The sequence below is a fragment of the Amphibalanus amphitrite genome, unplaced genomic scaffold, assembly GCF_019059575.1.
Source record: "Amphibalanus amphitrite isolate SeventyFive unplaced genomic scaffold, NRLGWU_Aamphi_draft 000040F_arrow, whole genome shotgun sequence".
In the NCBI taxonomy this organism is placed as follows: Eukaryota; Metazoa; Arthropoda; class Thecostraca; order Balanomorpha; family Balanidae; genus Amphibalanus; species Amphibalanus amphitrite.
The window spans coordinates 356470-382620 of NW_024881536.1; the positions used below are offsets into that span (position 1 = coordinate 356470).

A 26151-nucleotide genomic window follows, 5' to 3' on the forward strand; every position below is an offset into this window, starting at 1 on the left:
TTTGGCTCTGTCCGAGCGTGTCCGAGCGGGGTTTTCATTAGTGGGTTAGGGATTGTTGATAATAAGGGTACCAACTACCAGGTGAGACTTGAGAGGGTAAATGGAGTTCATGCTAATGATACCCAATGCAATGGTATTGGTCTAAAATGGTATTGTTACCTGGTTAGGTTGGAGTGAAAGGTTAAGTGGGTGATATAGGTACGGAGGTGCAGAGGTGATAGTGGAAACCACTTGTGTGGTAAGTCTCGGGAGTCGGGACTAGGATATTTTAGATTAGATGGGAAATTATGTTAGGTAGTTTGGATGCACTGGCGATAATATAGTAAGTTACAGGATAGTAACCAAAGGAAGTTTTCACCCTCATATTTAAAGACTGCATTAGGTATGCAATTTTCTATAACGATGCAGTTTTATGGTAGCCCGTGATTGTTTTGCTCTCACTCTACATTGTGGTGCGAGTTAACTGTTTTCAGTTTTTATGGTAGTGGCGTTTGTGAATCGTTTTTTTTTTTGCCAGAGTAAGGTGCCTTTTTGTCGTGGTCAATAAATAGAGCATTGCCTAGGCATGCATAAGCGACATCAATCATCATGGTAATGTTGGTATGCAATATGCATATCCTGCCGATGTGTCATCGCGCGCATTGTCAGATAAATGGCTCCAGTATGTATAACCCCTCTTGATACCCCCCTTTGATACGAGCTTTCGGCTAAAAATGGTTATGTGACACAATCCGTTTTTTTTTTTCTTCCATGGCTTGGTGTGTGGTTGGCATCCGACTCTGAACGGCGACGGATCGGCACACTCGGCGGGGCCGGCCCGCTGGGCCAGAGTCTTCTCTGGCCGCTGGACGATTTCTTCACAGCTCCCGCGTCAGCTGAGGGAGTTCCGACCCCTCCCAGCTCATCTAGCTCCAGTGGTGCTGCCCGTGCTGCCTAGCAGGTCTTATGGGACATCGTCAGGTATAGGCCAACGCCAAGGTGGCCGGGGTTTTGAAAGGTACGTTGTTCCATGTATGCCGGGCGCGGTACATATCTGTTAATGGAGGTTCTAGGGGGACCCGATAGGGTAGATGGTGAACGCTTGGGCATGGGCGATATCGGCATTTTTGTGGGGATATTTGGTTCCATCAATAGGAACATGAGGGGCAATGCTGGTGGAAAGTAAGATAGTAATAAAATTCTGATAAAATCGTTAAGAGGCCTGAGGGTATTAAAAAAAAATGAAATCTAGTCAACTCTAAGTTCAACGTGTTTTCAACCTTGGTTTGCTGCTGCTGCTGAGGCTTGTTAAATCGTCTATAACTATATTCAAAGCAGTCTGTTTCTTTGATTTTTTTTTCTACCTATAGGATAAGGGATGACCTTTCTCCTGCAAACAGCAAATGAACAATACAGGTCAGGTGCTATCAATAATAGTTAAAAGGATTTAGTCAGTATACGTTGTTAGGACTGGGGTACCCCTCGGTGTCCTAAAATTGTATTTTGGCTGGGGTGTCGGAGGAAAATTCCTGGGGGCCCGGGAACGATTTTCAAGGGGGGAGGCGAGCCTAAAATACCTGACTTGATGCATATGAAACAGTGGCGTAGCTAGAGGTCTAAGGGAACACGCACTCCCCCCCCCCCCCCAATCGGGTTCACAGGGACCCTCGGGTCCGGGGCCCTGCGGCACCATTTGACCTGAGGCTTAACGATGGCCATATTTCGACTCGGGGGGGCCCCATTAGGCTCGTTAGAGCACCTCATGGGCCCTAAATTGCCACACTAAGATCTCCTTAAGGCCCCACGCCGGCTTCTGAGTCATGGTCCCACAATTATTTTTCTGAGGGCCCAATAACGGCAACTGTGGGGGCCCTCATCGGCGCTTATGAGGACCCACACCGGTGTCTCTGAGGGTTTCACGCCTCCAACTCTGAGTGCCTACACCAGTGCCTATTAAAACCCTATATCGGCGGCTCTGAGAGTGAGGACTCGAATCCCTACCCAACACCTGCGCAGTGCGCATCTAGGGACCACCCACTAGTGACTTCTGAGGGCCCCACACCGGTGACAGGGGCCTCTTGCCGGTCACTGAGAACCCCCTGCCGGCTTGTAGAGGGTTCGCGTCAGCAGCTCAGGCCCCACACCAGTCTGTAACTGCTCCACACCGGCGTCTATGAGGGCCCACAGCAACGCCTGTAGGACCCTCACCGGCGCCTCTGAGAGAGTCACACTAGTGCCTCTGAGCGCCCGCACCGGCACCTGCATGACACTCCCACACCGGTGCCTCATACGGGCCCCTTACCGGCGGCTCTAAGGGCCCTACGCCGGTGATTCTGAGGATGCTACCGATAACCGGGGGTACCATACAGGCCCAAGGTGTCGCTGAGCTTTAATCCCATACCGGCCTTCCGTGGGTGCCACGTCAGTGCACTCGTTGCCCCACACCCCTCCCTCACACCCGGGGCGGGTAAACTGTGTTATACCTATAGCAACGATTTTACCACCGTTGTACGTTATGTATTTCTCAAGGTTGGCTCAAAATAGTCCAGTATATGTATGTAAAAGCTGGCCTGCCAAACTATGGCCGGGGTCAGGCCCAAACCAAAGTGGGATGACAATAGCAGATATCAAATCGATACTGTATCGGCAGAAACCCTTCAGATGGCAAGGAAAGGCCGTGTCCTGATAAGATATATAAAGGAAACAAGAAGGAAAGAAGTCCGGAAAAGGGAGGAAAGGTCCTTTCTCGCTGCCTCAATGTTGAGGGGGCGACGCCCCCACGGCTCTCAAAAGGGGGGGGCAAGCACCCCCGCTGCCCCCCCTGTTCCCGGGTCTATGAAAATTTCTCACCAAAAAGGGATAAGAGTGGAAAATTGATGGTCAAATAAGGCCTAACAAGAGTGAAAAAGGATGCGCGGCGAAATTTCATAAAAGGCTGGTATAATGTGGGAAGTAAAATGGCTATCCATCCATGCAAATGCTTTTTCTGGGTAAAAATGGGAGTGGAAAATGGGCTATTAAAAATTGGAGGCGAGTGAACAGTGATTTTCATTTGGGTGACGTTTCCCACCTAAATCAAATTTTTGGGCACTGGTACCCCTCGCCAGTATCAGGGTTGACGTCACTCACTCAGTACTGACTGAGTGTTGAGCTGTCCTGATGGTCGCAGCTCGGTTGTGGCCGCCTTGGCCGTGTTTTTTGGTGATCTAGTGCAACCGTCGCAGAGCAAAGGGAGTGTGAAATTCAGTTTTTTTGTGGGTTCTTTCGCTAAGAAGTATTTTTCAATTATTAATGAGTGTTCTGTATGCAATATTGCTTTTGCAAGGACGTTGATTGTTTTTTATACTTTGATGGCTGATAAAGTTCGTATGCAATTTGTTAATAATGGAGGGGTTGGTGGGATGCCTAACTGGTCCGGGTGTATGGTTAGTAAGAGGTGGAAAATGGGCTAGTTGCGGAGTTATTTGAAGTGGTTTATGGCTGGGTATGGTTTATTTCCAGTTAAAATATTAATTTGTTTTGGGAGGGGTAGGTAATAAAAAAAAAAACTCATCGGTTACAACTCATCATTTACAAACTAGGGGTCTTATTGTTTTCTTCTCTTAGATCGCTGGACTTAGCCGTTCCACACTCTGTATGGGTGAATTCAGCTCATTTTTTTTTTTCACGGGATAGCGGCTCCAAGTGCAGAACCTGGCCGGGTTACGTGTTGGGTGGCACTGGCCACTGATGTGGGCCAGTGCGGTTCACCAATGAGGTGGTGATGGTGTTGTGAGCGGTGGTTGAATTTGGTGAGTTGTCCGGTTATGCCTGGCTATGGTTGAACCTTGGTTCCCATGCAGGTAAACGGCTACTGGCATAAGGTTTGCCATGGTGAGCGCACCCCGTGAATGGCGGGCTCAGCTATAGTGGCGTGGCGCTGTCGGAGCGATGAGTTTTATTAGTAGTTTATGGCGCTTCACTGATCAACGCCAATTGCGCTTAGGTTATTTTGGGTAAATGGGGGTTAGGTATAAAAAATGTAGGTATATGAAATAAAAAAAAAACTAAAAGAATTATAAAGTAAAAATAAAAACAAACAAACAATATAAAAAACAATTTATTGATGGCGCTTCACTGGTCAACACCAAATGTTGCCCAGGATATTCAAGTAACTGGGGGGTTTACGTATCGCTCCGGTAGGTAGGTACTTGATCACTTTAGATGGAATTTGTTATACCTTTGCTTTTGCTTAGAACGCTGGATATTGGCATTCTACACTCCGTTTAAATGGATTCAGCTCATTCTTCCAAGGGGTAGCAGCTCCAAGCGCGCGACCTGGCCGGCTTAGGTGTTGAGTGGCCACTGAGGTGGGCCGGTGTTAACCGGTGGTGTTGGTGTTGAGGGTTGGGAGTTGAGTTTGTAGAGTTGTCGTTGGTTATGCCTGGCTATGGTTGACACGTGGTTCCCATACAGGACAACTGATACTGGCGTAAGGTTTGGCGTAGTGAGCGTACCCCTTGGGAGGTGAGCTGTTTTTTGTGATGTATGGCCTTTTTCCAAGCGTTATATATTTTTTATTAATTTATTCGGAGGCGCGCTGTCAGGGGTCGCGCGCGGTTGCTGCGTGCGCTGTCGGCGTCACCGGGGGTCATTGAGTGGTTGGAATTTTAATTTTACCATACGATGTTCCGAGTAATTTCTAACATTTTTATGATAGCAACCTGGTTGTGTGTACTCAGGTCGTGTACTTTTGTCACTCAGGACCTGCCTATGATTGGTTGGTGGGTGAGTTACTGTACCTTCTATGGGTGACATTGAGGCAGCTCGGCGTTTGGAGGCAGTAAACACTTCCAAAACGTGTCGAGCTAGGAAGCTACGGCAATTTTTACCCATATTGGCCTGTTTACAGCGTAGGGGCTGTCTGTATGCCGGTCTTTTGGTCCCTGATCAATCCGGAGCTTAGCGGGAAGGCAAGCTTGTTGCCCGTGGCGGGGGGATGCGGATACTATCAGATTTCAACAGCGGGTATTTTGGTATTCAGGTCGGGTAATTGCCCTAAACATTTGGAGAATCTTGGGATGCCCAATTCTACAAGTCCCGGGTGAAGCTCGCTAGTCTGCCCGGGGGTATCCCCTTCTACAACGACCCCGAGGCAGCTCGCTAGTCTGCCCGGGGATATCCTCTCCTACAACGGCCTCGGTGCAGCTCGTTAGTCTGCCCGGGGGTGTCCCCTTCTACGAACCCGGGACAGCTCGCTAGTCTGCCCGGGGGTGTCCCCTTCACAACGGCCTCGGGGCAGCTCGCTAGTCTGCCCGGGGGTGTCCCCTTCTACAAAGGCATCGGGGCAGCTCGCTAGTCTGCCCGGGGGTGTCCCCTTCTACAAAGGCATCGGGGCAGCTCGCTAGTCTGCCCGGGGGTGTCCCCTTCCACAACGACCCCGGGGCAGCTCGCTAGTCTGCCCGGGGGGTGTCCCCTTCTACAACGACCCCGGGGCAGCTCGCTAGTCTGCCCGGGGGGGGTGTCCCCTTCGGGGGGTGTCCCCTTCTACAACGACCCCGGGGCAGCTCGCTAGTCTGCCCGGGGGTGTCCCCTTCTACAACGACCCCGGGGCAGCTCGCTAGTCTACCCGGGGGTGTCCCCTTCTACAACGGCCTCGGGGCGGCTCGATAGTCTGCCCGCGGGCGTCCCCTCCCACAACAGCCTCGGGTGTAGCTCGCTAGTCGCAAGTCTGCCCGTGGTAGTCCCCTTCTTCAACGGCCTCTGGGCAGCTTTCTAGTTTGCCGGGGATGTGCTTTTCTACAACGGCCTCGGGGCGGCTTGCTCGTCTGCTCGTTGGTGGCTGCCGCCAGGACGCCGGTAGCGCAGGCGTCATTCCGGCGGCTTTGAATGTGGATGCCGGCGGGCGCTGAGAGCTCTCCCCTTTTGCTGGTCGGCTATCTATGACCTGATTACCTATAGTTTCGTGGTCACTGTTTTAACCTTTGCAAAGCTTTAGGTAACATTCATGGTCGTTATCATTGCCACGCATATCACAGGGATTAAGGTACACGTAACAGTAGCTGTGGCCTCTGTTGTTAGTTGCCTAACAACCATTGGGTTACCATGTTTTTTTGGGGGGACGGCGCTAAAATAATAACAATAATAATGACAATAATAATGACAATAATAATGACAATAATAATAACAATAATAATAACAATAATAACAATAATAACAATAATAATTAACATTAGCAATAATAAAAAAGCAGCTCGCTAGTCTGCCCGGGGAAGCCGTTTCTCACGGCCCCTGGTGCTGCTCGGGATGCTCCCTTCTTCCACCTTCTACAACGGCCGCGGGGCGGCTCGCTAGTCTACCCGTAGGTGGCTGCCGCTAGGACGCCCGGTATAGCGCGGGCGTCATTACGGCGGCTTGGAGCGCTGATTCCTGGAGCGGGCTGAGAGCGCTCCCATTTTTTGCTGGGCGGCTATCAACGACCTTCGTTGATACTGTTCTAACCCCTTCCAAAGTTTTGGGAAAATGCATGGTCGCGCTGATAGGTATGTGTATAGGGTTCAAGGTAAAGGAAAATACAGCTTTTGTTAACTGCCACAGAACTCATGGATGGTTGTTTTTCGTCGGGTATATCGAGGGTCTTTAGTTGGTGGAGGCTATCATCGCAGTAGTGGCTAATGCTAATGGTTGTTACTTGTTAGTCTTGCTGTAAGGGTTTTGGTATAAATGTAATATTGTTCTTCATTGGTGACCGCTGTATCGTTCACATTCATGTTGGCAGGTTTTAGGGATCGTGGCGTTTCTGGTAAGCTCCGGGCCAGGTTGAGGAAATAATTACTTACCTTCAACCAACTACCAAGCACGTATTTGGGTGGGCTCTGCCACTGGTCTCGACACTGGCGGCGACTTAAAGTCTTTTGTTGTTTATTTGTATCCCCCATTCGGTCTGCTGGTCTCGGGAAAGGGGTGTTTTGTTATGGCGCATTGGTGTCTGGGTGGATGTATTGAATGGGTGGTGACACCATTGCGCCGCGCGGGGGGAGGGGTGGCGGCCCGTTGGCAGGGCAGTCTCGGTTGAGACATGTATACTTGCTAGTATGTCTGTGTCGTGTTCATTGGGCTGAATATACCAATAGCCCCTTTTTGTACAGCTACAGTGTTTTTCCTGGACGGACTTGGTTGTGAGGTTTGCACTGAGGTTGGTTACGCATAGCATAGCTAATTGTCTGTTTGCTGGCAGCTCGAAGGGGAAGCGGAAAATACGCCCGGTTATATATAACAAGATATAACCGGTTTTTCCGCGACACTACGAGCGTCTTCTCTGGGGCGGCCCCGGAGCCGGGCCGGCCTCGGCGAGCAGCGTTCGGCGGCAGGCGGGCGGCCGCCCGCGCCCCGGGCGGCAAGGCTGCTGAGGCGGCGGCCTCCTCTGATTGGTGGAGCGACTCGTGTCACGTGACGGTGGCGGCGCGGGGTTTGAGTGTATATGCGCGGTCACTCTGTTCTAGGCCGCCCGGTCTGACGCAAGTCAGCAGTGTTCTCGCTCTGAAATGTTTTTGCGTTTCCCACCCACCCACCACCATTTTAGGGTTTTCTTTTTTTTTTACACGCACCACACTCTTAAATAAAGATGGGTTTTTCCACAAAATGTGGTTTTTTTCCCCAGCTAGGTCCCCCGGTTTTTTTCTAGTTAGGACTTTTTCCGGGGGAGGACACACACGACAGGGTTTCTAGTTTTGGGTGGTGACACCATTGCGCCGCGCGGGGGGAGGGGTGGCGGCCCGTTGGCAGGGCAGTCTCGGTTGAGACATGTATACTTGCTAGTATGTCTGTGTCGTGTTCATTGGGCTGAATATACCAATAGCCCCTTTTTGTACAGCTACAGTGTTTTTCCTGGACGGACTTGGTTGTGAGGTTTGCACTGAGGTTGGTTACGCATAGCATAGCTAATTGTCTGTTTGCTGGCAGCTCGAAGGGGAAGCGGAAAAGAACATTAAGATACTTATATCGACCCCAAGTAAACGCGCTAACTTATAACCTTCTTCAAAACTAGCATTGCGTTGTTTAAACTAAGCTGTATCTAAGCGTGGACGGACCGAGCAGGTACTAACCTTGTAAGTTGTATTCAATTTGATATTTTTTTCAGTTTGATAATAGTTTTCAGTAGGAATCGAGATGATCCGAAACTGCTAGCTTTTATAAACGAACACACATCGATCGATCGACTCCGAAGTGTGGCTTATAATAATTTGATAGGTATCTAATTCTTCCGACCCCGAGAGGTTATTTTATTTTATTTTATTTTATTTAATTTTATTATATTTTATTTTATTTTATTATATTATATTATATTTTATTTTATTTTATTTTATTTTATTTTATTTTATTTTATTTTATTTTATTTTATTTTATTTTATTTTATTTGCTTTATAGGTATATAGGTACGCGAATCCGCTGGTGGACATGGACGTTTAAACAAGCCCAACATGTCACTATCAATATACGTACACATTCCTATAGGTATGCTGGTCGTCTGTGTATATAGATATCGATGCTACTATTATGTATAAGTAGATGGTAGCCATTTTCACGACGGGCTATCCGGCAAATGCACCTGATTTGACCAAATCTGCACCTAATCTCTTTTACAGCAAATATCTTCATTTTATGAATTTATTTCAGTGTTTTAATCGATGATGCTCTCTGATAATATGACAAATAGCTGCTAAGAGACACACTGAATCTGATTTGACCAAATCTGCACCTAATCTGTAGGTACCAGATGTGCACCAAATGTGTACCAGATGGCCGTCCTGGTACACATTTGGTGCACATCTGGTGCAGATCAGGTGCAGATTTGGTCAAATCAGGTTCAGTGTGTCTCTTAGTAGCTATCAGCTAGGGTTACACTTATTGTTTATATGCCTGCTTTGTCGTATTATCAGAGAGCATCATCGATTAAAACACTGATATAAATTCATAAAATGAAGATATTTGCGGTAAAAGAGATTAGGTGCAGATTTGGTCAAATCAGGTGCACTCGCCGGATAGACCGTCGTGAAAACGGGTAATGGCTATACAGTATACGTATTATATCATCCATGGCTAATTATACCATACTTTCATGATAACCGTAGTTAACATTCATAACAATGCAATGAAGTATATATATATATATATATATATATATAAATATATATATATATATATATATATATATATATATATATATATATATATATATATATATATATATATATATATATATATATATATATATATATATATATATATATATATATATATATATATATATATATATATATATATATATATATATATATATATATATATATATATATATATATCGTTCGAATGTCTTGTTTTTTGCGATGTATCTCGAAGTTATTTCACGAGCTATGAACCGATTTGTTCGGAGCAGTAACCTCAGTTAAATGTCGTTTTTCTTTTGATACATTGACGAGTGACGTCGTGTACTTGACCTAAATTCTGAAGGTCGTTCTCTACGACCAGCTTATAGCGATTGGCCCATTGTTCGCTGAGCATTGTCAAAGAAGAATGTGATAAAGTACCTAAATGTTAGTCTTTGAATTACATTGTAAGTACGAAGGAGTGTTCAAGTGCACATTCTGAAATCACGTTCGGCGGTGTTTCAGCTGGTCCAGCCAACGAAGACAATGACGAGAAATATGGAGCAGAGTACCCGTTCTGCTCTCCACATTGCCTTCAGCGTCGTCGGACTTATCAGCTTTTTGCTGGTCCTATTCTTCAACGGGAGCACCAACAGCCCCGACCTCGGTATGTGTAACGGCATCTCGTAACGTTCATTCATTATGTGGCGCTGTCCGCGATTGAATGAAGAGTCGCTCACCAACTCTTCTATAGCCACAGGCGTGTAGGTTCACCCTATCATTATAGAGCTCTACACACTACGGCCCATGCATTACCTAAAGTGTCTTCAGGTACTAGTATGTACTTATATTTCATTCCATATCTGCATGGGAACGTATCGCTGTGAAACTTGAACGTCCCTGACACATAAGTCTACAAACCCTCGGCGCCATTTTAGCGCTGACTTGTGTATATGGCATGTTCAATGTTTTCTTTATATTTCAGGCATATTTAGCCAGCCGACGGGGAACGTCTCGGACAGGTTCAACACGTACATCACGCCGTCGGGCTGGACGTTCATCATCTGGGCCATCATCTACACCTGGATGGCGGTGGCCATCATATACGGTAAGTAAGTTATGCAGGCGATCCATATAGTGAGCCGGCTATTCGCGGGGGTCCCCGTCCGTCAAACGGTGTCCGTATAACCGGCAGTGCGGGCCGGTCAGTATCGATCGTCCCCGCGAGTACTGTATGTACAATGCATACAACCGGATCGACGGTTCACATTTCAGCCTGCTGTGTGTGTAGAAGTGCGTGCAGAATCGATCACGGGATGTGGACTAAACTACGACTGTGGACATTGGATGGTTTTTAGGTGCAAATTATCAGCCAACTTGGTCGACGGGCCAATTTTCAGAGGCAGGCTATTCCAACCGCTGACTTTTTTGCCTCGGGAGCCGGGCGTAAATAACACATGTGTTTGGTATACACGGTCTCTGTTATTGACCGGGAGCGGGGTGGGCACCCCCTCCCCCTCCCCTCCCCGTGCCTGGCACGTGGCGTCGATGGCATCCGCAGTAAACAGCGCAGTAATGAGGGCATGGCCCGGGGTATTGGGAGGGACACTCGGTGCAGTCGCATCGGCAAGCCGTGTGGGTGGCCTCTGGAGCCTGAGGTGCTCACTGCTCAAAGATATAATGAGTCCTGGCCGCTACTACTAATTACTCGCCTTTCTATCCATATACATTATACACGTGCTAGATTCTCAACGTGTTATATCTTTACCTCATGTCAGTCTGTTGTGCTCATTCTCGTCTTATCCTATGCATGGCTGGTTCGCGTTCCATTTAGGCAGAAATATCAAATCTGCAGCTTGTGTTTTATCATTTCTCTTCTCTTCCGTCCCGAGAAGGAAGTGAGCGATCGGGATCTATAAATCCTATCACGGGATTGGCCACTGATTCTGAACTATCAATGCGTTTAGGCCGTATGATAAGAGCCGAGAAATAAGCAGAGCGGAGCCTCGCTTCGCTAGCTGTCTGATCAACCGCTGTCGTACAAGCTTACACATAATACGTCATACGTATACCTGGGGTATCGTCACAGCCGGGGGACACGAGCTGCAGACTGCGTACATTATGCGCCGGGAGGTATGGTCACGTCACCACCGCGGGACACGAGCTGGGGCGTGCATAACATTAGACATAACGTTGCAAGGGTAACATGCCGCACCTACCCTGAGCGCGCGACCGTCCCGTGCTCTATCTGGAGCGTATCTATGGCACGTGCTGTATCTGAAGCAGAATCCGTCTCTCCCGTTCGTCCCTTCATCCGGAATGTGGCATACTGCACGTGTTGATCGTTGGTAAATGCATGCTTTATATAACCAGTCGTCTCGGTATAAGATACGGGAGTTGTTTACCGGTCGCCGTCTCGGCTGCCGACCGCTGCCGACTGGAGGACAGATAATCTGCAGCGGTGACCGATAAACACTCCACGCCCCACGGACCTTTAAACGGTGGCGTCACCGGGTATCAAATGGCACCACTGAGCCGGGAAATGCTGGCCAATTTATCCCGCGCAGACCGACGGAATAGCGTTTACGTAGCTGTTCAGACTGCATGAGGCTTGTCTATCAGGAACGGTCGGTGGTTTTCGGCCGGGTGCGATACGAAGGGGTATAAAAGGGATAGATACGAGTAGGTACAGGGTGGAAAGTAATTACGCGAACATACTTTTTCGTCTTATAGCAATGGAAAAAGCGGCGGTGACATGAAAATTTCATCTTTTCATATATTCCTATTTATGTGCGATACACTGACAAAGGCGTTCAGGCATAATTGACATGAGCATGTCAAGCACTGTTGGCCAAAGCTTAGTCCACGCCTCCTGGAGCTGTCTGGTGAGGCAATCGATGTTGGTGGCTACTAGCAGCTCTTAGACGCTCTCCTGAAGAGTCGCCTGGATATTTTTTTATCAAATTGAGGTCTGGGCTATTCCCAGATTGACCATTATATGCCCAGAAGAAGAACGGGTTCTCAAAGCACCAGTCTTGCGTCTTTTTGGCCGTGAGAGGAAGGACTTCATCAATCATGAAGAAGAGTTTCTTTGCGTCGGGCACAAAAGTGCGCTCAATCATTTTGCCCCTTTTGGTGCATTGATGGATTAGATAAAGAGACTCGTATGGAAGGATGTTCCACTAGTTGTATACTTTATTTTTGGTGGCCTTGTTGGTCACTACATGCAATTCTGACACCATCCGGGCGCTCATAACACGCTGATGTGTGTTCCTTTGCCGGATGTTTGAAGGTTGGGACGGGCGGGACGTCGGACGCATCAGCAGCCCCCAACGCGTTGTTCTGCAGGTTTGACGGATGAAATAGCTTCGAAGATGTCTCACCCAACCACAAAGCCAGCTGCCTGTCCTCCTCTGTTCAGGTTTGGCGGTCTTTAGAAAACTTAAATTGACAATCCTGCTGTTAATTCATGAATTTTGGCCATATCGATTGTTTGTACGGCTTGATTTTCGAATTTTCACAGATTTATGTATGAATCGTGATATCTTAGATCGGGTACCCGGCCAAAGTAAACCATTTCGCCTGTTTTCGGGTCGACTGTTGTCGTTTGGTCGCGGAAATGGTGACCACCCATTCGGCGCCTGAATTCGCCGAGGTTTTACTGCCGCCAACGGCTTTGCCTTTTAAGTCATCTTAAGTTTTATTATGCTTCAACCAAAGGTGTAATTGAGTAATGCTGGTGCCGAGACCGTTCCGAGTCCCTTCCGCACCAATCCAGCCAAAATAATCACAAACGCTTTCCCTGGCAACTTCAAATTGAGCTCTTTGCCCATTTTGGTCTTGAGCAGCGTATGGCGTCAGCACCACTCGAAGCCGAGAGGTGTTGTAGACCTTCCAAGTCATTTTTCAAAGTAAGGTCACTTTTGTTAGATAAGGCGACAACAAACACGACCAGTCATGTTCCATAACAGCCCGCGCTCATACAGAATCTCCACTGACGGGCGAAATTGTAAGAAAATACATGTTCGCGTAGGGTGAATAGGTCAAAAACGCGAAACCTTCTGACACTCAACCCAATTCAGATTACTCAAACCTGTGGGCACCATCATGTAGCTCATTCTTTTTACTACGCTTTGAGACCAAAAAAAGACACTTGCGTGTGGTATTTAACCCCCCAAAAAGGTTTCCGCATACCCTTACAAAAGGGCGTTTTGCCCCACACCCTGGGTAATACGCCCACACCCATGTGCAAAGCGCCCCCACCCCATCCATCAACAGAAAATGATGAACATGGCAGAACTTGACGTCATTCTGACGTCATTTGTGGTCAACCTATCATAGCCTTTGGAATAAAATGTTGTTGCAATGTGTAAAATGGATGCCCGGAGGAGTCCTGAAAGTTTGGTGACGATATATGCAGTCGTTTAGGATATATCAGCAAAAAAGGACAGGGAGAGGCCTTTTCGGCCCCGACCTACACGGCGCTACCCTGCACTCTCGCCACCGTGCAAAACGCCCCCCTTTCAGAAAACTGGGGGCGTCTTGCCCCATGCATTGAGGAGGCGTCTTTCCCCATCCACTCCATTTCCGGTCAACAAAATATTGACAAAAAACGCGCCACTAACGCCGCAGCATAATAAATTCAACAGAATGACAATAAAACGCAGTTTTGAGTGATGTGCACAATAGCAAGTTTTGTGATATAAAGAGGGCATCAAAAGCTTAGGAATCTTCTGTAAAAACAACAAAAACAGCACCCAAAACCAACATCAGCGCCTACCCACGCTGCTCCTCAAGACGCAGAACCGGAAATAGAGAACTACGTAAACAAGCAGCTGACTGTTCTGAAAGCCAGGATAAAACACCTATTCGTCGATAAGATCTACGATTTTTTTAGGGGAGGCGTTTAACCCAGGGGTGCGTTTTCCCCACAGTTACCCTAATTACTTTCCACCCTGTACACTCAAATGACAAATCACCTTCAATTGACACCTACTGGCTACTTGACGATTAGTTGTACCAAGTGCAGTGCACACTGGCGGATCCAGACTTGCGTTTTGGGGGGGGGGGCCAACTCATGCAGGAGCCAAACCTAGGGTACCCCCAAATCCTGTTTTCTCATCGGATTTAGGCCACTTATTTTTCGTCACAGCCCTGACACTATGAATATTTTTTTTTTTAACTAAAAATAAAATATACAAATGGTAGCCCACCCGACCCATGCCTTTATATTACTTTGTAAACACTTACTATTGCTTTTGTCGACCAGTTAACCCGCGTCGAGTCAGTGCTTGGGTCCCTTTGCGGGCCGGGAGGTGGTAAAACGGGAGGTGGTCTAACTCGGCTCCTGGGCCAGGCACTGATTGAACTGTGCTTCATTATCGCTTGGGGGAGGGGGCAAACGGGCCACTTTAGGCCTCTGGGAAGGGGGCATGACCCTAAATGCCCCCTCCCTGGATCCGCCAGTGTAAGAGACCATTGGAGCTGCAGTTGAGTACCTCAGACGTCAGGGTACGTCCTTAGATGTATAGGACTCGCATGGAGACCTCTTATGCTATAGTGGACTGAAAGGACCCAAAGGAGCCTGTCTAGGGCTCCCGGAGATAGACGTGGGCCCTCAGGAGCCCGCCAGAGCCCCCAATGAGGGATAAGTGAGGGATACCAAGTGCCTGCAATTGCATATCGCATAAGCCATAACGCCATTACAAATCAATATAATATGTACCAGTGGCAGATCCAAGGGGGGCCACATGGGTCATGACCCCCCTTGGTGCCCGGGGGCACCACAGGCCTGTCAAGGGCACCACCGGCCTAGCAGGGGCACCACCAGCCCGCCAGGGGCACCACAGGCCTAACAAGGGCACCACGGGCCTGTGAGGGGCCCCACAGTCTAGGCTTGTCAGGGGCACCCCAGGTCTGTCAGGGACACCAGAGACCTGCCAGGGGCGCCGCCGGCCTCGCAGGGGCACCATGGGCCTGTCAGGGGCACCAGAGGCCTAGCAGGTGTACCACAGGCCTTACAGGGGCACCTTGGGCCTGTCAGGGGCACCACAGTCCTGTCAGGGCCCAGGGGCACCAGCGGCCTAGCAGGGGCACCACAGGCCTGCCAGGGGCACCACCGGTCAAGCAGGGGCACCACCGGCCTCGCAGGGGCACCATGGGCCTGTCAGGGGCCCCACCGACCTCGCAGGGGCACCACCGGCCTCGCAGGCATCACGGCATCACGCAGGGGCACCTTGGGCCTGTCGGGGGCATCACGGGCCTGTTGGGGGCACTTTAGGCTTGTCAGGGGCACCACAGTCCTGTCAGGTCCCAGGGGCATCAGCAGCCTAGCAGGGGCACCCTAGGCCCGCCAGAGGCACCACAGGCCTGCCAGGGTCCAGGGGCACCACAGACCTACCAAGGGCACCACGGGTCTGTCAGGGGCACCTCAGGCTCCCGTGCCCCCCCCCCCGGATCCGCCAGTGATGCCACACCACGCGAAACACCGCCAACTCCCAGCTACCGCGCCATAAACACGTGCCAACAAGTCTTTTTTGAAGGTCGACTCCACTCGCGCAACTTTTGACTGACCCTCACTGCTACCATATTGCTTCCATATTATGCTGTGGAAAGCTTTACTTCACCAAGTGGCTAAAAACCTCCATCAAGGAATATTTTCTTAGCAATTTTTCTTACGTTTTTGGGGGGGGGGGGCCAAACAGGCCACTTTAGGCCTTTGGGGGGGCCATGGCCCCCGTGGCCCCCCCCTGGATCCGCCAGTGGCAGTGCACGTGCGAACTGTTCGTTCACGCCAGTTGGTAACAGCTAGTTATCACCACCACCATTTATAGTCACCGTGGTTATCACCATGATGACGCCTAACGTTGCACTTAGCAAATGTGTTGTCTGCGTCAATTGATTAATTGCCACTAGGCACTTAAGTGTGCCGTTTAATTTATATACATGCGAGATGCCAGTGGCATTGGCGGTTGTTTAGCTTAGCGAGAACTGAGGCCGATATTCGCCCTCTATTTCAATCCATAGGGACCATTGTTGACCTCTCTCCATCCCTTTCTGACGACTGACGAGCGTCTGGCTGTCGTTGCAGCGCTGTCGCAGCTGTGCCGCAGCTCCGACTCGGGCCCGGTCTACCTGAGCCCTGTGACGGTGCCGCTCCAGTTCTGGGTGCTCTTCATCACCAACCAGGCGCTCAACATCTCCTGGCTGTTCGTCTGGGACCGCGAGCTGATGACGGCCGCCGCCGTCTTCCTGTTCCTCATCGTCATCACCAACTGGCTGGCCATGTACATCCTGCACTCCAGGTGAGCACCAGCTGAACACCCTGCACTCCAGGTGAGGACCAGCTGAACACCCTGCACTCCAGGTGAGGACCAACCGTACAGTACACCCTGCACTCCAGGTGAGGACCAGCTGTATATCCTGCACTCCAGGTGAGGATCAGCTGTACACCCTGCACTCCAGGTGAGGACCAGCTGTACTTACATCCTGCACTCCAGGTGAGGACCAGCTGTATATCCTGCACTCCAGGTGAGGATCAGCTGTACACCCTGCACTCCAGGTGAGGGCCAACTGAACACCCTGCACTCCAGGTGAGGACCAGCTGAACAGTCACCCTGCACTCCAGGTGAGGACCAGCTGAACATCCTGCACTCCAGGTGAGGACCAGCTGTACATCCTGCACTCCAGGTGAGGACCAGCTGTACATCCTGCACTCCAGGTGAGGACCAACTGAACATCCTGCATTCCAGGTGAGGACCAACTGTACATCCTCCACTCCAGGTGAGGATCAGCTGTACACCCTGCACTGCAGGTGAGGACCAGCTGAACACCCTGCACTCCAGGTGAGGATCAGTTGAACATCCTGCACTCCAGGCGAGGATCAGCTGTACAGTGTACATCCTGCACTCCAAGTGAGGATCAGCTGAACACCCCTGCACTCCAGGTGAGGATCAGCTGAACATCCTGCACTCCAGGTGAGGATCAGCTGTACAGTGTACATCCTGCACTCCAGGTGAGGACAGGGCCTCGGCTAACATGTTAACTGGTGGGCCAAATGACCCACCAGTGACCCGAAATGGCCCACCAGCCTCAAAGATTTGGCCCACCAGTAATTTTCCGAAAAATCTAAGTTTTCACATTTTTTCACATTTCAAATTGAAATAGCAGATCTTATCGTACATTTTCAGGCTGTAAAGTACCCATCGGTGAAACATATTCTTGTGAAAAAAATTCAACCTATTGTTTGCAATATCCTCTTGGGTGGACTATAATACCCACAACTTAAAAAAAAATCCACCACCTACGTCTTTGCTGTATGATTTTTACTTCGATTTCCATGTGATGTCACAAAACTTCCATGTCCAGTGGTGTCCGGTGTGCTCAACCGGACACCACCGGATATGGAACGGATATTAACGGATGACAAACGGATGCCCAACGGAAACAAACGGACATCACCGGACGCTGACAGTTCTCGTCCGTTTCTCGTCCGTTGGTCCAATCCGGTGAAGTGTGACCGAGGCTTTAAATTTTATGCAATAATCGTGAAAGACGTCTGCCTCTGTCAATTACAGATAGTGTCGGCGGCTTCCAGCCGATCGAGGTCTGCGAAAGTTCTTGCAAGCTTTCCGATCGATCGAGTGGTTGCAGTCACATAAGCATCTGCCGCAGACCAGTCGGTTAGGGGAAGGTGGGGTAAGACGGACCAGCTAAGGTTTGAGGCCGCATATCTTGCTACACTGCTCTCATAATTCATATTATTTATAGTCTTCGGAATGCTCAATCCTTCCTCTGTTGATATGTGTAAAGACTAAATTTCAACTTAAAGACATCTAGGTGGTGGATGCTCTTAAATAGGGACATGTCAAAAACTCAGACAAGAAAAAACGTGGGGTAAGACGGACCACCCAGCAGTGCCTGCTATCCGTTCATGTGTGTTACACTTCTGCTCTGTACTCTTGTAAGAAAAAGTAACCAGAATGGTAAAATAACAAAATGAGCCTTTATTATTTACTCATGTGTGATAGAAGTGCAGCTAAAAGCTGGGAATATGTGTGTTGATTGTCGTTTGGCATGAATGCATGCTAACTGAGCACTTGCATGCATGGCTCACATGCAACAAAGACTCCTTCCTGAAAAATTAGCTTACTTAAACTTGTGTCAATGTTTTGGAAAAGAACTTTCCATATGCAGGGTACAATGGACCACCACAGGGTAAGATGGACCACAGTGGTCCGTCTTGCCCCAAATCTAAATTTTGTCATTATCATGACGTATATGTCAAATAGCCCAACATTGCAAAACCTTGCCTTTCCTAAACTGTGACTATAACTAAGTTTGTAACTTTGCTCTTCACAGTAAAGTGCAAAATAGAAACTAATCATGCAAGAAAGGCGCCGTAATTGAATCACCCGTAGACCTCTTATATTAGATCGGTTTGACGAAAAACAACATTTTTCTCAATAACTCAAAAGCTATGCATCCTAGCAGCATGAGCTCAAGGTGGCCATTGTTACGAAGGAAAACAAACATAGTGAGTGCATAAAGCAGTAGATACCAGCAGCGGTTCAGCCGGGAGGGCTGGTGGTCCGTCTTGCCCCGCTGGGCCGTCTTACCCCACCTTCCCCTACAAGAAAAACTACGAATAAAGAACAGACCAGTTCAGACGGTCGGGTATAAGCCTGCGAGCGATCTCAGACGGCTCGTCGATATACACGATACAAGCCAGAGTCAAACTAGAGGTAGTGTCGGCTACTTCCAGCCGATTGAAGTCTGCAAGCGATATTATGCGTCTTCACGACCGGTATGATTCTTGCAGTCACACATCTGTCCAGTCGGACGAATTTCGAACCATTCACAGTCAGCGTTCCAAAAATTTCTCATTTGGGCTGAAGATGACACTCAAGAATAAGAATGGATAATTTTCCACTCTCACATTTTGGCAGGCACGTAGCTAGGATTTGGCCAAGGGAGGGGCGGAGGAATCCCGGGGGCCTCCTTTCTACAGCTCGGGCCTCCTCCCTAAAGGGGCCTCCTTTCTACAGAGGGTCTCATGCCTACATATGTAATTACATATACAACATAATGCAGACTTTTGTTCAGCTTTCATATGGCGAGCGCACTGGTATGTTTCTTTATTCTTACCGCTGTCGCGGTAAGAAACATACGCATATCACAAGTCTCCCAGTGGCATGGTAACTGGCAAAAAAAAAAAACTCGGGCGCCGGCGGCGGCGGCGGCGGCGGCCGGACCGCAGCAGGAGGGGGGGGGGGAGGATCTGCGAGGAATGGATGGATACTGGATGACGGTCAGAGTACCTAACACTTGGTGTATTATCATATATCGTTCAAGCGCTTAACCGTATTCCGGGCGGGCTCTGAAAGACTCTGAATCGGGCGGGGGCCTTTTTGGCCCCCGTCAGAACTCGAAAAGCACGAATCGTAGCGACAAACGGCAACGGCGTTTGATAGTTCGTTGAACGACTTACAACTTTTGTAAACAACTTTTTTGGGTCAGGTCAATGTTGAGGTCGCCAGAGGTCATAACAAATAACATGGTTTATAACGACCTACATAGATAGTTCAACTTCAAAATCTGACCTAGGAAGGTCACGCTGGGTACCAATCGGCGCGTCATGACCAGGCGAACGGTTTGGTACACTAACAACTATCTAGCCCCATCATGTCGTGATTTATTGGCTAAAAACTGTTGATTACCTCACCTCACCTCAGATGATCCTTCCCGGTGCCCCTGTCAGTAAATGCCACCTGGGTGCTTACATATCAGATAATCTGACCTGACGTAGGTACCTAATTCAGAAGGAATTGGGTGGTTTTGACTCGTTTTCTCGAAGCAGGACACAGTTCATTATATTTTCCAATAGGCAAGTTACATGTTTTGATGGGATGATAATATTGATAATATTTATAATATTAAGATAATATTTCCAATAGGCTTGTCACGATTCTGACCTGACTGACGTCTGCAAGATTGAAACTATACGGTTATCAATTTTTTTATGTGTGAATGATGCCACGTTTACTTGCTGTAAGTAAAACATGGTTTCGTTAGTAAATTTTCCTATGGTCCAGGTGGTTTGCTTCATTTACGCCGTAGATGAAACAAACAATCGATGGATAGGTATATATTAATTTCCCGGTCAAATAAATTATTATGAGTTGTGCGAAGCATGGCTATGGGAATATCACCACGGTCTGATAAATGGTTTGGGTAATTGCATCCATCGTAAAAATACCAACACAGCCACAGAGGGCTTCCTCTCTACAGATTGCCTCTTATCTACAGAGGGCCTCCTCTCTGCTGAGGGTGTCTTTCTCTCCAGAGGGCCTCCTTTACAGAGGGCATCCTCTCTACAGAGGGCATCCTCTCTACAGAGGGCCTCCTCTCTAGTCTCTACAGGGACCTCCTCTCTACAGAGGGCTTCCTATCTATGTAGGGCCTCCTCTCTTCAGAGTCTCGTCTCTACACAGGACCTCCTCTATAGCGAGGACCTCATCTCTGCAAAGGGCCTCCTCTCTTCAGAGGGCCTTCACTCTACTGAGGGCCTCCTACCTACAGAGAGGACCTCCTTTCTACTGAGGGAGTCCTCCTCTACAGAGGGCCTCCTCTCTTCAGACGATCTCCTCTCTACAGAGGGCCTCCTCTCTACAGAGTTCAGAGGGCCTCCTTTTTACAGAGTGCCTCTATTTTACATAGGGCCTCTTTTTTACAGAGGGCCTCCTCTCTACAGGGGGTCTCCTCTCTAAGGGGGCCTCCTCTCTACACAGGGCCTCCTACCCACAGAGGGCCTCCTCTCTACTGAGGAGACAGAGGGGCCTTAGCGGTCAGACACAGACACTAGTGGTTATTCACAGGAGATGAGAAGGGCCCTAGCTGTCACTTGTCAGGCTGGTCAGAGGGCCCTGATTGTTCTGACGTCATTTTTTAGATTCCCGGGTGAATTTCGTTCGCCTCCGACGTGATTTTGGCCAACGTGGGCCTTCGGCCCACGTTGGATTCAGGCCGAAAGGATTCAGGCCAACGTGGGCCTTCGGCCCACGTTGGCCTGAATCCTTTCGGGGGGCCTCCTGAAAACCCCAAGGGAGGGGCGGGCGCCCCCTCCGCCCCCCCTTGGCTACGTCCCTGCATTTTGGGTTACTAGAATTTTCCACTCAGACACCAAAGAGAAATCTGAAGTTTGGGACACTGTTCACCAAAAGCGTACATAACTTAGTTTTTTAGAAAAATATTAGGGTTGCACAGTGCGCTTGGGCTTTTGAGTCAATTCTTTTCCATGCGACACCAATATGCTTAATGATCATTTTCAGAGATGTTGGGGCTGCTGCTACAACCCCCTTTTGGGGTTCCTGCTACAACCCACTTTACTTAAGTTGCACTCGTGCTGTTCACAATTCCTTCCGATCCACCCGACAACGCCCGATCCCATCCGACCGTTTCCGAATCTCCGACTAGTCGGCGAGCGATCCACTCAGGGCTCGCTGATTTTTAACATCCGACCGGCCGTAAGTTATCGTCCAAAGTTTTATTTGCGTCAATATTTTGTGCATACTTGTGCGATTTTATGTGCACCGCCGGAGTATCACCACTGAGAGGGTTGTGGGTCCCTACTCTCTACTCTCTCCTCTCTCTGAAGAGTCGGGTGGGAGGGGTCGAGGCCCTTTTTTCATTTTTTATGCCATCCTGACGTTTTTTTTCAGAATAAAGTGGCCGAAATCTGGGGAGAAATCGAAAATTGGGGGGGGGGGGGCTATGGCTACGAAGGTCAGTCCATGTCGCTGCCCAAGTGGCCCACCAGTCAAAATTCCTTAGCCGAGGCCCTGGGTGAGGATCAGCTGAACACCCTGCACTCCAGGTGAGGATGAGCTGAACACCCTGCACTCCGGGTGAGGATCAGCTGTACACCCTGCACTCCAGGTGAGGACCAGCTGAACACCCTGCACTCCAGGTGAGGACCAGCTGAACACCCTGCACTCAAGGTGAGGATCAGCTGAACACCCTGCACTCCAGGTGAGGATCAGCTGTACACCCTGTACTCCAGGTGAGGACCAGCTGAACACCCTGCACTCCAGGTGAGGACCAGCTGAACACCCTGCACTCCAGGTGAGGATCAGCTGAACACTCTGCACTCTGCAGGTGAGGAGCTGAGCTGCCGTTCAGCACAGTCAACCAGTCCAGCCATGTCCATTATCCAGCTTAGAGACACATATATCTTATTGCTGTTCATGACTGTTGTCACCGACGGTTGTTGCAATGACTTGCCCATGCCGTTGTTAGGTTCACCGGTTTGTTACTGCAGGTGCAGCACATACCTTTACGTAGATATCATGCATTGATATATGATTAATTAATTCATCCTACACCCGGCCCTTACCGGTGTGTATCCCTGCACCTGGTAGCCGACATTCCGCGCTGACAGCGATCAATAACTGCGGGTTGTACCGCTGCCGTATAAATAACGGGACGTCCGCCGCTGTCCGTCAGGCTGGTCCAGGACGGCGTGCCCGTGGAACTGCCCCGCCCGGAACTGATCGCTCTCCGGGTCACCATGCATAACGGGCTGGCCGTCTACACGACCTGGACCACGATTGCGGCGCTGCTCAACCTCGACATCGCCATCGTATACGTCGCCGGGGTGCGTATATACGGTCGCCGGGGGCGTATGTTTTACGGTAGGGCTAATGGGCTGTGAATGATGTGACGGTGAACGTTTTACAAAGCCCTAGACCTGATGGAGTGAAAGTCGTACAATATAGGTACATGCCAATACCGTGTTGCGTAGTAGGCGAACGGTGAATGTCTTTTTAATTTGAAGCGATCAATAGCTAATTAAACGTTCATGCCAGTGTCGCAATACGATTTCCAGGACAGAATTCCGACACGACAGACTGCGGAACCCACCGGCCGCCCGGCAAAATGTGTCCTTCATCCTCACACTTAGTGTGCACTTAAAATGTTAGCCCAGACTTTTCTGAAAAAAATGGGTTCCTTAGCAATTACGTTAAAGCTTATTAAAAATATTTAACTTAAATCCAAAACAATCACAAATACAGTTCTGCTCGTAGTGTAGCGTAGTATAAAAAACTGAAGTCCTAAAATATGTATATTATAAATTATGAAACATACAAATTACAACTGGACCCCTATGATATCGCCGCTCTCTGAGCCCTCAGTCACGCCCCCGGGTGATGCCTTCTGGTCCCTGACACCCCTGTCCGCGCCAGGCGTCGAACGAGGTGGCCAGCCTGGCGATCGCCTGCGTACTTGGCGCGCTCATCATCCTCTGGCTGGTGCTGGAGCTCACCGTGCTTGACAAGTACACCCGGTGGACCATATCACCCGGATTCAGTGAGTTCGTCTGCTCTTTAGCTAATCGCCAATTGTCTTCCCCCACAACCTCTAGTCTCTAATACCCTGTCGAGCAATGAACGGCGACATTATGGATCCGTGTGCCCATACAGCATACACACTGTGCGTGTGCCCACAGCCCATTCTTTGTTTCGATAGGTACCTGACGTGTACGGACAAGAAGCCAGTGTGTCATGTGGACCCCGTTCAAATAACCTGACCCTGACTCTGTCCGTGCGTCCCTCAGCCCTGGTGTGGGCGCTGTCCGGTGTGTTCGACAACAACTACTGGCGCGCGCCGGGCGCCGTGCCGGCCGTGCTCGGCGCCGTGCTGGGCGTGGCCTGCCTCTGCCTGCTGATCCGGCTCGTCGTGCTCGTCGTCTACGTCGTCTGCCCGCCGGCCGGCCGGCGGAGCGGCAGTGTCGACATCGCCGGCCGGCTCAACGGCGGCTTCAGCCAGTAGCCGCCGGCGGCGCCGCCAGCGACGGGCCGGACCGGGTGGAGGTGGAGGGACCGAGTGGTCGGACCCGGCCGGGACGAATCACAGGGAGAAGGGAAGGGGAGCACACTGGAGACGGACCACTGCATAGAGTGGACCGGAGGGAGTTGAGAAACACTGCCCGAGACGCGGGTCAGCGAGGGGAGGGCTCTGCACAGGGGGCGCCAGCGCCGTGTGGGCGGGATCAGCCCGGGTGACCTACGCCCGAATCGCCTATTCCATCGAATGTCTACGCCCGGGTGACCTACGCCCGGCTGACCTACGCCCGAATCGCCTACTCCATCGAATGTCTACGCCCGGGTGACCTACGCCCGGCTGACCTACGCCCGAATAGCCTACTCCATCGAATGTCTACGCCCGGCTGACCTACGCCCGGCTAACCTACGCCCGAATCGCCTACTCCATCGAATGTCTACGCCCGGGTGACCTACGCCCGGCTGACCTACGCCCGAATCGCCTACTCCATCGAATGTCTACGCCCGGGTGACCTACGCCCGGCTGACCTACGCCCGAATCGCCTACTCCATCGAATGTCTACGCCCGGGTGACCTACGCCCGGCTGACCTACACCCGAATCGCCTACTCCATCGAATGTCTACGCCCGGGTGACCTACGCCCGAATCGCCTATTCCATCGAATGTCTACTAGCGTACGGCCTGCCCGTGTTCGTGGAGCAGTCCCTGCTGTATTATCGAGTAAGGATTTACCCATTCACTACGCCGGCTGACTGGCGGCCCCATCCTTTGTTTGCTCTGTTGTCGTCCGTCGCCCGTCGCGGCGGTGCCCAGGCCCGGGGGTCGCCTGGCGCAGCGGGGGGTAGCGTCCCGCCCCGCGGCCCCTGGCGCGGCGAGAGGTAACATGCCGCGGCGCACGGCACGGCGGGCCGCCGCCGCCGCCGCCGAGGGAGTGGACGCTGACAAGGATGAGGGCCGTGGGCCCGTGGCATCACCTGGGTTTGTATGGATTTTTGTCCATTTGGCCTGCTGGCTTAACACGCGCAGTGGAACGGTTGCGAGTACTACGCCCAGTGGAAGGAGACGGAACCGTCCCGCCCCGGCAAAGTCTACAATTCAGGCGGCGCGTAACGGCTAGCGCCGGCCGCCGCGCCGCCGCGCCGCCGCGGCGGCAGGATGTTTGACTTTACACCGCTATTACTAGAAAAGTTGGAAACCGATTTTCTTACCTCTTGCATGAGAAGATCCGCAATTCAATTCTGGACAGGTAGCCGAAATTTCACATTGATATTATGCTTGCGGCGCGAGTTATTGGCGAAAAACAGGAGGGGTGGGCGAAATCCGCCCCCCCCCCTTCCACTGCGCGTGTTAAGTCACCGATTACATTAAAAGGACAAGTGAAAATGAACCCCTGCACGAATTAGTGTCTTTGCCAACGGCTAACTTCAATTGCAGGAGGGTGAGGAGGGGTCGAAAGAACCACCCAGTGATTCATCCCTTGATTGAGCTATAGGGAAAGCGGGTTTGGCGAGTGGAAGCCAATGAAATAAATTTTTATTGTCCTAAGAACAACTTGAACAGCCTTGACTTTTCCAACAACTTGACAAGAGTCATTGCCATAGAGTGCATCAAGTTTCAAGTTGAACATATTTTTTTTTTGAAAAATGTGAAGTAAAGCCTTGCTTCTCCGTCAAGTGACGGTGTATCCAAATAACCCGACCGTTGGGTAACTTGAACAGTCTTTCTTTGCACGCCATGAAATAGTTATCTGGCTATCACCGATGTTGTTTGGTGTATAAACAAATAGGCACAACAGCTCTAACATAGGTACCTTATTGAAGAAAGATTAAAACAACAACAAAAATAACCGTTGCAGAATATCAATATCTGCTTGCTGCACACCAGCCAGTTGACAGAGTTTGGCTTCTCTCGTCAGTTGACAGATCGTCTATATCTCCGTTCGGTAAAACCTATCACAAACCTTACCACATCTGTTAGAGTGGTGCCAATTGGATTTTGTACCTTCAGAATTCCGATTTTGTCCTATGCCCAAATCGGAATTTGGTTGGACAAAGGCAGCATGCTTTGGACAATATTTGTCAATTACTTGCAACACTTCAGCATTTTTATAAAGTAATCGTGCACACCAGTAAAAACGCCTTTTGGGGCGACCAACGGAGTGAGCGGGAGGGTGGGCCTTGCACGTGCGAAATTGCGAGGGGGTACCA

The 26151-nt window shown here is 50.0% G+C and overlaps 1 protein-coding gene across 1 annotated transcript in view; it reads left to right on the forward strand.

Moving 5' to 3' along the window:
* The window catches only part of LOC122375323, a 38850-nt gene extending 13060 nt beyond the window's left edge, over positions 1–25790 (forward strand). The window contains exons 2-7 of the mRNA XM_043354640.1: positions 9630–9771; positions 10090–10212; positions 16195–16408; positions 22608–22758; positions 23348–23471; positions 23719–25790. Coding sequence (XP_043210575.1) covers positions 9651–9771; positions 10090–10212; positions 16195–16408; positions 22608–22758; positions 23348–23471; positions 23719–23933 — 948 coding nt within the window. The 5' untranslated portion in view covers positions 9630–9650 and the 3' untranslated portion in view covers positions 23934–25790. The remainder of the gene's footprint in view (positions 1–9629; positions 9772–10089; positions 10213–16194; positions 16409–22607; positions 22759–23347; positions 23472–23718) is intronic.
* Positions 25791–26151: the final 361 nt, after the last annotated feature.